This window comes from Aulonocara sp. 'chitande type north' Nkhata Bay, linkage group LG6 (genome assembly GCF_057382095.1).
Source record: "Aulonocara sp. 'chitande type north' Nkhata Bay isolate Kocher_YH1m ecotype deep benthic linkage group LG6, A_spYH_male_GT1.1, whole genome shotgun sequence".
In the NCBI taxonomy this organism is placed as follows: domain Eukaryota; kingdom Metazoa; phylum Chordata; class Actinopteri; order Cichliformes; family Cichlidae; genus Aulonocara; species Aulonocara sp. 'chitande type north' Nkhata Bay.
In genome coordinates this window covers 45,142,864-45,156,767 of record NC_141349.1, presented here as the reverse complement: position 1 = coordinate 45,156,767, position 13,904 = coordinate 45,142,864, and the positions used below count along the sequence as shown (strand labels likewise).

The 13,904-nt window shown below is 44.2% G+C and overlaps 1 protein-coding gene across 2 annotated transcripts in view; it reads left to right on the top strand.

The window, feature by feature from the left end:
- The window catches only part of LOC147328721 (outer dynein arm-docking complex subunit 3-like), a 33,856-nt gene extending 28,722 nt beyond the window's left edge, over positions 1-5,134 (top strand). For both annotated transcript variants that reach the window (XM_086297324.1, XM_086297325.1), the window contains 6 exons: positions 4-153; positions 235-395; positions 547-703; positions 1,315-1,467; positions 1,742-1,820; positions 1,906-5,134. In XM_086297324.1, the coding sequence (XP_086153450.1) occupies positions 4-153; positions 235-395; positions 547-703; positions 1,315-1,467; positions 1,742-1,820; positions 1,906-2,030 (825 nt within the window). In that variant the 3' untranslated portion in view covers positions 2,031-5,134. The remainder of the gene's footprint in view (positions 1-3; positions 154-234; positions 396-546; positions 704-1,314; positions 1,468-1,741; positions 1,821-1,905) is intronic.
- The last annotated feature ends 8,770 nt before the right edge of the window (positions 5,135-13,904 follow it).

The following is a 13,904-nucleotide window of genomic DNA, read 5'->3' as shown; positions in this document are numbered from 1 at the left end:
CAGGTACAGCGAGCAGCTGTGCAGCTGGATGAACTAAGCAGTGAGGTCCAGCACAGCACCACCAGGATGCTGGCTGAAGAGGAGAAAGACATTTCGACTGCTGAGGAGGCCTTCAGACGCATCAAAGAGGCCACAGGGATCACCGATATACAGGTGCAAAGGTTTCCGCTCATTCTGCTACACACAGCGTGCTTCCTGATATGCGTTTTCCTTTCATGCATTTTGTGTTTGTAGGAATTAGAGGAGCACTTTACTTCTCAGAAGGAGACACGTCGACATCTGGAGAGGCGGCGGGAGGAGAACGAGGAGGTCCTGCTGCAGCTGAAGGAGCAGAAGGAGCTTCTGGAGCAACAGTCTGAAGAGATTAAATATTCTGGGGAGGCTAAACTCTCCAGGTCAGACACATATTTAACTCTGTCATGCAGCAGCTGTCACAGTGTTTGTGAATCACATGGACTCTCTGTTGGTGTGAATGGGACTCAGAGGATCACACGAGTGTCTAATTCTTATTCTGAAGCCTCTGCTCTTTCTGTGTGCTTTTTCTAGCCACCAGCAGATGCTGCAGGAGCGTGAGCAGCAGCTGCAGGCTGAGCAGCAGAGGTGCGATGAAGCCGAAGAGCGACTGGATCGGCTTGTGAAAACCCTCGGTCCCGTCCGTCACGGAGTTGAGCACCTGGCAGACCATCTTCAGCACATCTCACTGGTACAAACAACCATAGTCTATTAGGATTCCTGATGTTGATGAGGTCTTCAACGTAAACTTCTCCATTTACTGGGGCAACATTGATTGAACATAGAAACGGATTCTTACAGGTGTGCTGTGTGTTGTCACCATATAGAGAAGGTAAAAATGTCACATCTGACCTGTCCTTGAAGGTCAAGAGATAAAGTGATACTAATGCTATGGCCACTGATTGTATTGACAACAATGATATATAGGGATATCACATTATAGTTTGCATTTGACCTGTGACCTCACTTTTACCTTTCACATTAGCCTGTCTCTCATGTTGAAATATCTTTAAAGGGTGTGTTGTCAGGAGAGTGAGCTGCCGAGTTAGTTCGAAGTATACCGTAGTATATTATTAAATACTAAGCTCAAGTCATTCATGTCCCCTTATTTACAAATCAGTTTGTATCATCATTACCTGCTCCCTATATAATGCGTGTGTAATCAAGGTAAACCTCCATCTCAAGGTACGTTTTTTAAGAGTGTTACCTTCAAAGGAAATGCCCCCCAGAGAGAGAACTGCCCTGCTGGAGCTCCACAGTCTTCATGTGCTTTTGTTCCTTTTTTCACGCATCATCTCCCAGGATGAGCACACAGTTCCCAACATGCATCCAGACTCAGAGGACTTTGTGGTGCTGAAGCTGATGGCCCAGTGTGAGCAGAAATTGGAGTCCCTGCAGAAAGAGCTTGAGGGGATGGATGTGGCAGCTATAATGAAGGAGATGGAAGAAAAGGAGGTAAGACAAAAGCCTACAAACTCAAAACTTGAAATGGATCATCTGAGTCTGAAACAACATGTTTGACATTTGGAAATTCAGTCAAGGCTTTTGTTTAAGTTTGTCCATGGGCTCCCCATTAAGAGAAAGGCAGTAAAACATGTGTGTAGATGATCATTAACACTCAGCAACACCTTCTCTGTTTGAGAATATAACACAGAGCATACAAACACACAGTCTGCCAATGACACTGATTAACACTAAGCCTAACCCTTCCTGTTTTTTCTGCTATGAGTTCTACGTCAGGATTGAGGGGAAACACAGCACCCAAGTCAAGCCACCTGAGGATCAAGCAGAAGATCCCTACAGTGATGGTAATTTGGTGTTCTTCTACACACTACCAGCTACGACTAAAGACTAAATTACATTGAAATTGCTGATTACTTAATTGTGTTCCAGAGGACAAGAGTGACAAGGACTGGGCTCACGTCATCTCTCGTGAGGCACTGAAGCGTCAATCTCAGCTAATCGTCGACTCCAACTCAAAAAGAAAGGCCCAGAAGAAGAGGAAGGGCAAGTTTTAATCCGACGGCATCTCCAAACTCTCCCACAATAAAGCAGTGATGTGTAAAACGGGATGATTTTAAGCCGAGTGAACAGACTGTGATTTGCCATTTGTTAGGGCCGAGAGGGCCAGGCTGTGGGTGTGGACTCAAATGCAGACACAGAGGGAGGCAAAACGGGCGTGAACACAGTGCTTTATTTACAGTGCCTAGTGAACTTACAAAGCAGGAAACTATGAATGCTATGAACGGAGAATGCTATGAACTGTGAACTGTGAGGCCAAACTGTGAACATGAAACTCTGAGTGCTATGACTAGGTGCTAGATTTCACGGATGGATCCTGGGAATGGAAAAAAGGGGCAGCGGCTTGGATGGAGGTACGCAGTCACTATAATAAGAGGAGACAAGTAGTCAGTGGCAATCTAGTGAATCACAGCTGAACAATTAGACTATGGTGGTTAGGGCTTACACGTTGCAGGTTAAAGTGTCATGCGAGGAGGAGGTGTCCAAGGGGTTCCGGGTGAGGAGTGTCCAGAGAGGATCCAGAATATGCTTGGAGTGAGGGGCTTGGCAGGGAGGCAGGCAGGTGTTGTCCGATGATGGAAAGGAAGCAACCAGATGACAGAACCAGCGTCCAGGCAGAGATGTGAGTAGTTTAGGTTGGAAAACGCGACTGCCAGGTGGGTCTTATGACAAAGAAAACACGGTGAGGAGAAAAGCAGTAGTTAAGGGCTTGGCAGCCTAGCACTAACATGAGTTAGCAGAAGATCTGGCAGAGGTCTGTTGTGAATGCTGGTCTTATATGCTGGTGACTTGATTGGAACCAGGTGTGGAAGCTGATTGGAGTCTCTGCCTGAAGGTGGAGCCCAGCGGAGTGGAAAAACCCCGTACTCACCCGGACCAAGACACCATTGCTATCAAGTTTCTCCTCTTAGCTGCTGCTATAAGGATATGTAGTAAACAACAAATGAAGATTTAAGTTTTAACAGTCTTACATGACTGTCATGAATTGATACCTTATGTCTGTACTTGTTGTGTAAGTAGGTTTCATTTAATAATAATAATAATGGATTGGATTTATATAGCGCTTTTCAAGGCACCCAAAGCGCTTTACAATGCCACTATTCATTCACTCTCACATTCAAACACTGGTGGAGGCAGCTACAGTTGTAGCCACAGCTGCCCTGGGGCAGACTGACAGAAGCGAGGCTGCCATATCGCGCCATCAGCCCCTCTGGCCAACACCAGTAGGGTGAAGTGTCTTGCCCAAGGACACAACGACCAGGACAGAGAGCCCGGGGATCGAACCGGCAACCTTCCGGTTACAGATACGCTTCCCAACCCCCTGAGCCACGGTCGCCCTCGGCAACAGTCAGCTGTCAACACTTTACTCCACATCATTTTTGGTTGTTTTACTCATATTTCACTCTCTGCCTGTCTCCACAGAATACACTATACAGGAAAGAGGGTGCTCTAAATAGGTCTTGCAGACTCAAATATATGCATCCACTGTACAGGCAATTTTGTTGAGCACTACATGCATGCTATATGGTGTTGTGTGCCTGTGCAGAGGTTTTGGCAGAGGATTTCTTTTTTTTTGTGTGTCCCGTTTGGATCTTCAGCCATCAGAATTGTTGTCTGAAGGCCAAGAAAGATGCCAAACAGTTTACAGTTTACTTCACCAAGTGGATCATCATGGCCTTGCCATATTGGTCCATTTGATTGACCTTTATTATTATTATGTATTTATTTTATTTTATTTTTGGTTGTTACAGACGGGATAGACTAGTGCATAGGTGTCAAACTCTGGCCCGCGGGCCAAATTTGGCCCGCAGACTAATTACATTTGGCCCGCCATACCAAATTACTTTTAGAGCTGGCCTACTGGTATTATACAGCTAATATATATATATTGTTTAGTATTAAGCTTTGCTTGTTCCATATTCAGTTTTTCAGCAAAACGTATTTGAGTCCATAAGAATAGAATAGAATAGAATAGAATTCAACTTTATTGTCATTGCACATGCACAGGTACAGGGCAACGAAATGCAGTTTGCATCCATCCAGAAGTGCTTTAGTGATATAGATATATTACAATATATATTAGCAAGAAAAGATTCATTCTTATATCTGAAGGAATAAATATATTTCAATAAATATTAACGTTAGCCCACGACTTTGTTCCAGTTTTGAATTTTGGCCCACTGTGTATTTGAGTTTGACACCCCTGGACTAGGGGATAGGACAGGGAGAAAGAAAGAATGAAAGAAAGAGGGAGAGAAAGAAAAACACAGGGGAGAAGAGATAGTGAGAAAGGGGGAAGAAAGAAAAATCCCCCCTTCCGGGGGGCGCCCGGAGGGAGCCCAGAGGGATTGATCAAATGTGGTGGCAGATGCTGTATCAAGACTAATGTGATCTATTAGGTGGTTTTTATATTGGTTAGAATTAAGATTATTTTTTATTTTTCCAGTTAATGAGGACCATTTTCTTGGCAATGCATAGGGCCGTAAAAACAACGTGGGCTGTGTTTATTTCTGCAGTGACCTCATCCAAGCTGCCCAGCAAGCACACTAAAGGGGAGGCTGGAATGTTACATTTCAGACACTTTGATAAGTCTTCACATATCTCGCCCCAAAACCTCTGAACTGGTGGACAGAACCAAAGAGCGTGGATGTAATTGTCCGGTGTATTTGCTTGACAGTGTGAGCAGTTGTTAGAAAACAGCCCATCTGGAACATCCTATTACCTGTATAGTGGGCTCTATGTAATATTTTGTATTGTATTAATCGCAAACTGGGATTTCTGATACATTGAAAGGTTTGCAAGCATATCTGATACCAAAAGTTTTGGTCTAAGCTGATCCATAAATCCGCTTCCCATTTTGCAATAGGAAGGGATATTGATTCATCTATTTTAGAAAGTGTTCTGTATGTTTTAGACAATAATTTGGGGGTTTTAGAGTAAAGAATTGTACCACACTTGGTGGTGTTTGTAATTCAGCTTGACTGGGCTTAAATTTATTTTTTACTATGGATTTAATCTTTTGATATTCTAAAAATCTTTTCTTGTTGATCCCATATTGTGTAATTAGTCTGTCAAATGAAATAAAGTCTGTTCCTTCTGATATATGTTCCAAGTATTTAATTCCTTTATAACTCCAATCTGGCAAGTTGATCATATTATTGTTTTGTAAGATGTCCGAATTGTTCAAGATAGGTTTACGTTTGCATGGGATTAATGAAGACTCTGTTATTTTTAGAAACTCCCACCATGCTGTCAGAGAAGAGCTGATGTTGATGCTTTTAAAGCATTCATGTCGTTGGATGTTTGAGCTGATAAATGGTCCGAAATTTCTAGATTATTACACAGTGCCTGTTCTACATCTAGCCAAGGTTCATCTAAGAAGGTATGTTTTAACCATCTAGAGATAAACTGAAGCCTGTTGGATGAAAAGTAGTGATTAAAGTTTGGCAGATCTAGTCCTCCTTTATCTTTGGTCCTTTGTAATGTTTTTAAGCTTATACGTAGGGGTTTATCTTTCCAAAGGAATTTAGAAATATACGAGTCTAGAGATCTAAACCAATCTTATGATGACTTACTTGGGATCATTGAAAATAAATAGTTTATCTTTGGTAAGACCATCATTTTTATAGCGGAAATCCGTCCCATGAGTGATATGGGTAGACATTTCCATCTAGCCAGATCGCCGCCTACTGTCTTTAAAAGTGGGATATGGTTTAATGTAGTTAGATCTGCAAGCTTAGGAAAAATATTGATACCTAAATATTTTATATTTCCAGATTGCAGTCAGGTAGATGAAGAATTATGGAAGGAGCAATTAATTGGAAGAGCTGTAGATTTTGACCAGTTAATTGAATAATCTTAGACTCTTGAGAAAGAGTTTATCAATTCAATCACAGAGATATTGGTTTGTGAATTTGGAGAAAAAGTTACACGTCATCCGGATAAAGGCTGATTTTATATTCTACATTCTTGCATTTTATGCCCTTAATTACTGAATTCTGTCTAAATGCTGCTGCTAGTGGTTCAATAAAAATTGCAAACAGTGAAGGGGAGAGTGGGCATCCCTGCCTGGTGCCCCTCAGGAGACAGAAGCTGGAGGATGTTTGGTCATTTGTTCTGACACAAGCTGTTGGGGAATTATATAATATTTTTAACCAGTTAATGAAAGAGGATCCAAAACCAAATTTGTGTAAAGTTGCAAATAAAAATTTCCAGTTAACTCTGTCAAACGCTTTTTCTTGCCCACAACTGGTCATGGCAGATGGCCGCCCCTCTCTGAGCTTGGTCCGGCTGAAGGTTTCTTTCTGTTGAAAAGGTTTTCCTTCCCACAGTAGCCAAAGCGCTCGCTCCTAGGCTTCAAATCTGTTGTTTTTTTTCTTTGTTTTCTTTATATTATCATATGGAATTTACCTTAAAACATAAGGCAAGGCAAATATATTTGTATAGCACAATTCAACAAAAAGGTGATTCAAAGTGCTTTACAGAGACATTAGAAACAAAAACAAATAAAAAGCATGATTTAAAATTGATTAAAACAAGCAAACAAACAAACTAATTAACAAACAAACAAACAAAACCGTATATAAAATAAAAATCAAAACCGATAAAATCAGTAGTTAAATGTAAGTTTTGAAATTTAAGCTTAAGTGTGGATTTGGTGCTTTATTCAAATGCAGCTGAGAACAGGTGAGTCTTCAACCTGGATTTAAATAAACTGAGTGTTTCAGCTGATCTGAGGCTTTCTGGGAGTTTGTTCCAGATATAAGGAGCATAAAAGCTGAATGCAGCTTCTCCGTCTCTGGTTCTGACTCTGGGAACTGATAAAAGACCGGATCCAGATGACCTGAGGGATCTGGAAGGTTCATACTGGGTCAGGAGGTCACTGATGTATTTTGGTCCTAAACCATTCAGAGCTTTATAGACCAGCATCAGGACTTTAAAGTCTATCTTCTGACGGACAGGCATCCAGTGTAAAGACCTCAGAGCTGGACTGATGTGGTCCACTTTTTTGTTCTTAGTGAGGACTCGAGCAGCAGAGTTCTGAATGAGCTGTAGTTGTCTGACTGATTTTTTAGGCAGACCTGTAAAGATGCTGTTACAGTAATCAAGCCTACTAAAGATGAATGCATGGACTAGTTTTTCCAGGTCCTGTTGAGACATCAGATCTTTGATCACAGTGGTGTTTCTGAGTAGCTTATTTGCTTAGCAATTTAATTAACAACTTTTAAATACATTCTTTTTTTCTTTTTTTTTTTCTTTTTTTCTTTGCCTGTCCCGTTTGGCTCTTTTGCCATCAGAATTGTTGTCTAAAGGCAAAGAAAGATGCCCAACGGATTTACTTTACCAAATTGACCATCCCAGCCTTGCCGTAATGGTCCATTTGATTCACCTTTTATTGTTCATTTTATTTTCACTTACTGAATACGGGACAGACTTGACTGGGGGAAAGAAGGGGAGAAAGAAAGAGGGAAAGAGAAACAGCTGAGAAGAGGGACGGGGGAGAAGGGCAAAAGACAAAAACCAACAGAATGAGCAGAAAAAAAAAAGAAGAAAAAAAAATGCATCCATCAATCACCTGGATCACCTGCTGAGAAAGAAAAAAGAAAACAAGCAGAAGAGAACAAGAGTAATAGAATAAACAACATCACAATGATATATGGGAATATGACAGTAAATACTAAATGTTAAACATTATTGTGCAGCACATAAGATCAACAGAACACAGTGTGCTTTGAGGTAGGAGCCAAAAAGGGTGTAGTTTGTGGGTGTGATCACCCGTGTGTACACCTGTGAGCATGGACGCGCTTGTTTTTTGTTTTTTAAAAGGTTCCTTCATGTAATGATCTGCTAGAGGGTGTGGGATTGGCCACAGCCCCGTCCTCCAGGGCATGAAGCAGGTATGGAGGAGATCAAAACTCCAGACATCCAGAGGCCCCCAGAACACAAGAGACCAAGGAAGACCAACAGAGGGGCAGCCGCGCCACTGTCCCAGAAAGAGCTGAGGAGAGTCCCAGATGAGGGCTCACTCAGCAGCCGCGGAGCAGAAGCCAGGGGGAGTTGCAGTGATGCGCCCGTGAGCTCTGCCGGCAGCCAGCTGTGCCTGAGTGACCGAGCCCCAGGCCGAGAGGCCGGGGGCACCCCACCTCCGAAGTGGCCCGAGTGAGCCCCAGGCTCCAGGCCCCGATATGCGGCCGCCAAGGAGTGAGCCGGTGTGTACCTGGACGCCCATCCCCGGACACAAAGAACCACCAACGCACCGATGTCTGAGGGAGTCCGCCACTGGCAGGGGAAGTGGTGGTAGGGGGAGATAGGCCTCCAAACCTTGGAGGGCCTAAGATGTCCCCAGAGAGGTGGCGTCTGATACCCAACCTGACATATAGACACAGACATACAGGCACACACAGACACAAACATCCATTCCCACCCTCATGCTCTCATATACACTTACTCCACACTCAACCAACGTGGAGACAGACATAAAGAGACGCTGTACACACGATCACACTCCCCAAGCGTACTCTAAGCCCCGGGTCTAGGTACCCTTGCCCCTGGAGGGGGGAACTGCACCCAGACCAAGGTGGTGTTACCCTTTTCCCTGCGGTGGGGGGAGGCAGACCGCCCCGACTCCGCAGCAGCAGGAAGGCTCCACACTCCAGACCGCAGTCTGACGGCCAACTCCTCCTAGCCCCCCCGCTCCAGCAGGTCGCAGAGAATGGGGGTGAGAGAAGACTCCAAACCTCCCTCCACCCGCTCATTTTAGTGTTGATGCATGTGTGTTCTAAGGTGCATTTAAAACCCAGGAGGGCATGGAGCTACCTGCCAGAGAGCAGCAGGTAAGCGCATGGTCCCTCCTGCTAGCCCTCAATGTCTACGTGTATTTAACATTGAGAGGTGGGCAACGACGCCAGGGGTGGGGTGTACACCCTGATGGTACTTTGGATTCCGTGTATCGTGCCCACCCCCAAGATCCTATATGTATGTGTAATGAGAGTGTGAGTAATGTGAATGTCTAAGTTGTGGGATAAAATTGAGGCAGAGGCAGCCAGAAGGGGACGGGGGGGGTGGCCTCCTCTGCACCCTGGTGACATGTGTGGGTGGTTGTGGTGGAGCGGGAAGAGGGAGGCAGCTGGAGATGGGGAGGGAAGGAAGGGAGGGGCAAGTGACCCCTCCCTGGGGCCAGCTCCCCCGCTGACCCCAGTAGGCACCCCATACTCCGCGACCCGCCAGGGAAAGGGGGCCCAGGCCCATCCAGACCGGGGCCCAGCGCAGCAGCGCCTCCCGGCCCCACAGAGCCCGGGACAGTCCACCCAACCCCACCACGGAGAAAACTGCACCCACCCCACCATCCACTCTTCTTCCAGACTACATAAGACAATAAACACCCAGGCTGAGATCTTCCTCCACCTCTCCTTTATCTCCCCCTCCTGCAGAGGCAGCTCCTGAGGAGAGGAAAGCTCCTGCAAGATGTGACAATCTCCCCCACCAGTTGAAGAGCCCCCCAGGTGGCTCGATGCACCGGTGGCACCCTGCTCCAGGGCTGGGCCCCCATGCACCCACCCGCCCACAACCCCGGCAACACACCAACCAGGACCCGAGCCCCCGAGGCCCGGCCCGGGCCCCAGCCCAGAGACGGAGCGCCCCCAGAACCTCACGCCCATCCCGGACCCACCCAGGGGCAGCCAGGCTACCAGGTCAGTAACCCACGTCCGTCAGCACAGACCCTCCCCTAGCCCCGCTGCACGCAGCCACGAGGAAACAGTCACCTGAAAGCCAACAGAGCCCCTAACCGGACATGACCGCTACCCCGGGTTGAGCCCCCCAAGGAAGATGCCTCCGGGGAACCCCCTGACGCCCTAAGCCTGTCCCTACCCCCACACCAACCACAACAGTGAAGGCGGGACCAAACTATGACCCCCCCACCCCCACTAGGTGATGGAGCTGATCAAAGGAGCCCAGAGCAATTGATCTGATGTGGTGGCAGAGGCTGTATCAAGACTAATGTAATCTAATAGATAATTTCTATATTGGTTAGAATTAAGATTATTTTTATTTTTCCAGTTCATGAGGACAGTTTTCTTGGCTATGCATAGGGCAGTGAAAACCATATGGGCGATATTCTTTTCTGAAGTGACATTATCTAAGCTGCCCAACAAACACACTAAGGGGGAAGTTGGAATGTTACATTTCAGACACTTTGATAAGTCTTCACATATCTCGCGCCAAAACTTCTGAACTGGTGGACAGAACCAAAGAGCGTGGATGTAATTGTCCGGTGAATTGGTTTGGCAGTGTGAGCAGTTGTTGGTAGACGTAAAGCCCATCTTGAACATCCGATGACCTGTATAGTGCACTCTATGTAATATTTTGCATTGAATTAATTGAAGACTGGGATTTCTAATTAGATGAAAGGTTTTTAAGCAAATCTGAGACCAGAAGTTTAGGTCTAAGTTAACTGATAAATCCGCTTCCCATTTTGCAATAGGAAGTGATATTGATTCATCTGTTTTAGAAAGCATTCTGTATATTTTGGATAGTAATTTGGGGGTTTTAAGAGTAAGAAATTGAACCACACTTGGTGGTGTTTGTAGTTCAACTTGACCCGGTTTAAATTTCTTTTTTACTATGGATTTAATTTGTTGATATTCTAAAAATCTTTTCTTGTTGATCCCATATTGTGTAACTAGTCCGTCAAATGAAATAAATTCTGTTCCTTCTAGTATATGTTCTAAATATTTGATTCCTTTACCACTCCAATCTGAAAAGTTTATCATATTATTGTTTTGTAATATGTCAGGGTTGTTCCAGATAGGTGTACGTTTGCATGGGATCAATGAAGACTCCGTCAATTTTAGAAACTCCCATCATGCTGTCAGAGAAGAGCTGATGTTGATGCTTTTAAAGCATTCATGTCGTTGGATGTTTGAGCTGATAAATGGTAGGTCTGAGATCTCTAGATTATTGCAAAGTGCTTGTTCTACATCTAGCCAAGGTTCATCTAAGAGGGTATGTTTTAGCCATCCTGAGATAAACTGAAGCCTGTTGGTTAAGAAGTAGTGCTGAAAGTTAGGCAGTTCTAGTCCTCCTTTATCCTTGGTCTTTTGTAGTGTTTTTAAGCTTATACGTGGGGGTTTATTTTTCCAAAGGAATTTGGACATACATGAATCTAGAGATCTGAACCAATCTTGTGGCGGTTTAGTTGGGATCATTGAGAATAAATAATTTATTTTTGGTAAGACCATCATTTTTATAGCGGCAACCCTTCCCATGAGTGATATGGGTAGACATTTCCATCTAGCCAGATCGCCGCCTACTGTCTTTAAAAGTGGGATATGGTTTAATTTAGTTAGATCTGCAAGCTTGGGAGAAACATTAATACCTAAATATTTTATATTTCCCCGATTGCAGTGGTGTAGAAGAGGAATTATGGAAGGAGCAATTAATCGGTAGAACTGTAGATTTTGACCAGTTAATTGAGTAATCTGATATTCTTGCAAAAGAGTTTATCAATTCAATCACCCCAGAGATATTGGTTTGTGAATTTTGGAGAAAGAGTAACACATCATCCGCATAAAGGCTGATTTTATGTTCCACGTTCTTGCATTTTATGCCCTTAATTACTGAATTCTGTCTAATTGCTGCCGCTAGTGGTTCAATAAAAATTGCAAACAGTGAAGGGGAGAGTGGGCATCCTTGCCTGGTGCCCCTCAAGAGACAGAAGCTGGAGGATGTCTGGTCATTTGTTCTGACACAAGCTGTTGGGGAATTATATAATATTTTTAACCAGTTTATGAAAGAGGATCCAAAACCAAATTTGTGTAAAGTTGCAAATAGAAATTTCCAGTTAACTCTGTCAAATGCTTTTTCTGCATCTAAAGAGAATATTGTAGTTTCTAGGTTTTAAATACATTCTCTTTCATAGTATAATCTTCACGTGCTTCATCCGAAGCACACTTTCTGTGTACTCACTACCTAATTTAGAGCCAAAGTATTCACTCACTGTCTCTGTACTGTTTCGCTAGCTTAGCTTAGCTCGTAGCCGACTCGTTAGCACCACGGCTACTTCACCTGTCCCTCCTGCACTTTCTTGCTCATTGTGTCAGATGTTTAGTTACTCCTCGGCCTCCTTTAGCAGTAATGATATCTGTAACAAATGTAGCATATTTGCAGCTCTGGAGGCCAGGATTACTGAATTGGAGACTCGGCTTCGCACCCTTCATTCACCCATAGCTAGCCAGCCCCCTGTAGCTGGTGCAGCCGAAGATAGCGTAGGCCCCACTAGCTGTTCCCTGGCAGACCCCAAGCAGCTGGGGAAAGAGGGCGGCTGGGTGACGGTGAGGAGGAAGCATAGTCCTAAACAGAAGCCCCAGGTACACCACCAACCCATTCATGTGTCTAACCGTTTTTCCCCACTCGGCGACACACCCGCCGGGGATCAAACTCTGGTAATTGGTGATTCTGTTCTCAGACATGTGAAGCTAGAGACACCGGCAACCATAGTCAGTTGTCTTCCAGGGGCCAGAGCAGGCGACATTGAAGGAAATTTAAAACTGCTGGCTAAGGGTAAACGTAAATTCAGTAAGATCATAATTCACGTCGGCAGTAATGACACCCGGTTACGCCAATCAGAGGTCACTAAAATCAATATTGAATCGGTGTGCAACTTTGCCAAAACAATGTCGGACTCTGTAGTTTTCTCTGGTCCCCTCCCCAATCAGATCAGATAATTGGCAAACCTTCTGGAGGAAACCTGGTCTTGTTAGGAGAGACGGCATCCATCCCACTTTGGATGGAGCAGCTCTCATTTCTAGAAACATGGACAAATTTATTAAACCCCCCAAAATATTAGGTCTCTCTCCTCCAAGTCTCTGTTAGTACATGACTTAATAATTGATCAACAAATTGATTTACTCTGCCTTACAGAAACCTGGTTGCAGCAGGATGATTATGTTAGTTTAAATGAATCAACACCCCCGAGTCATTCTAACTACCAGAAACCTCGAAGCACAGGCCGGGGGGGCGGTGTGGTAGCAATTTTTCACACCAGCCTATTAATTAATGAAAGACCAAGACAGACTTTTAATTCATTTGAAAGCCTGATGCTTAGCCTCGTCCACCCCAGCTGTAAAACTCAGAAACCAGTCTTACTTGGAGTGACATGTTTAGCCGCATGTTCTCCTTAAATTGCTGGCTGTCTGAGTGGTGTCCCAGAAATGATGTGGGGTTCATAGATAATTGGCAAACCTTCTGGAGGAAACCTGGTCTTGTTAGGAGAGACGGCATCCATCCCACTTTGGATGGAGCAGCTCTCATTTCTGGAAATATGGACAAATTTATTAAACCCCCCAAAATATGACTATCCAGAGTTGGGACCAGGAAGCAGAGTTGCAGTCTTACACGCCTCTCTGCAGCTTCTCTCCTCCTGCTACCCCCCCCAAAAACCCATCTCCATAGAGACTGTGTCAGCTCCCAAACAGACAAAAAACAAACTAAAAACCATCAACAAACAACTTAAACATAAACAATTACAAAGAAAGAACAATACAGTATCCACATCTGAATCAGAATCAGAATCAGAATCAGAAAGGGTTTTATTGCCAAATGTTGAGCGGGTTTACAACATTAGGAAATTGCTGCGGTGCTTCAGTGCAAACATACTGTTATAAATACTGTTATAAATTAAGCTTAAATAGACATGAAAATAAAAATGAGAATAAGAATTAAAAGTGCTAAGTAGATAGATAGATATATACATGATATATACATGAGTGCAGGTGGTGATCAGTGCCAAACATGGAATGATGCAGTGAACACAGCATAGGGTCATGTGTTAGTGGTGGGAACAGTCATACAGTTATTGTTCATGTGTCCAA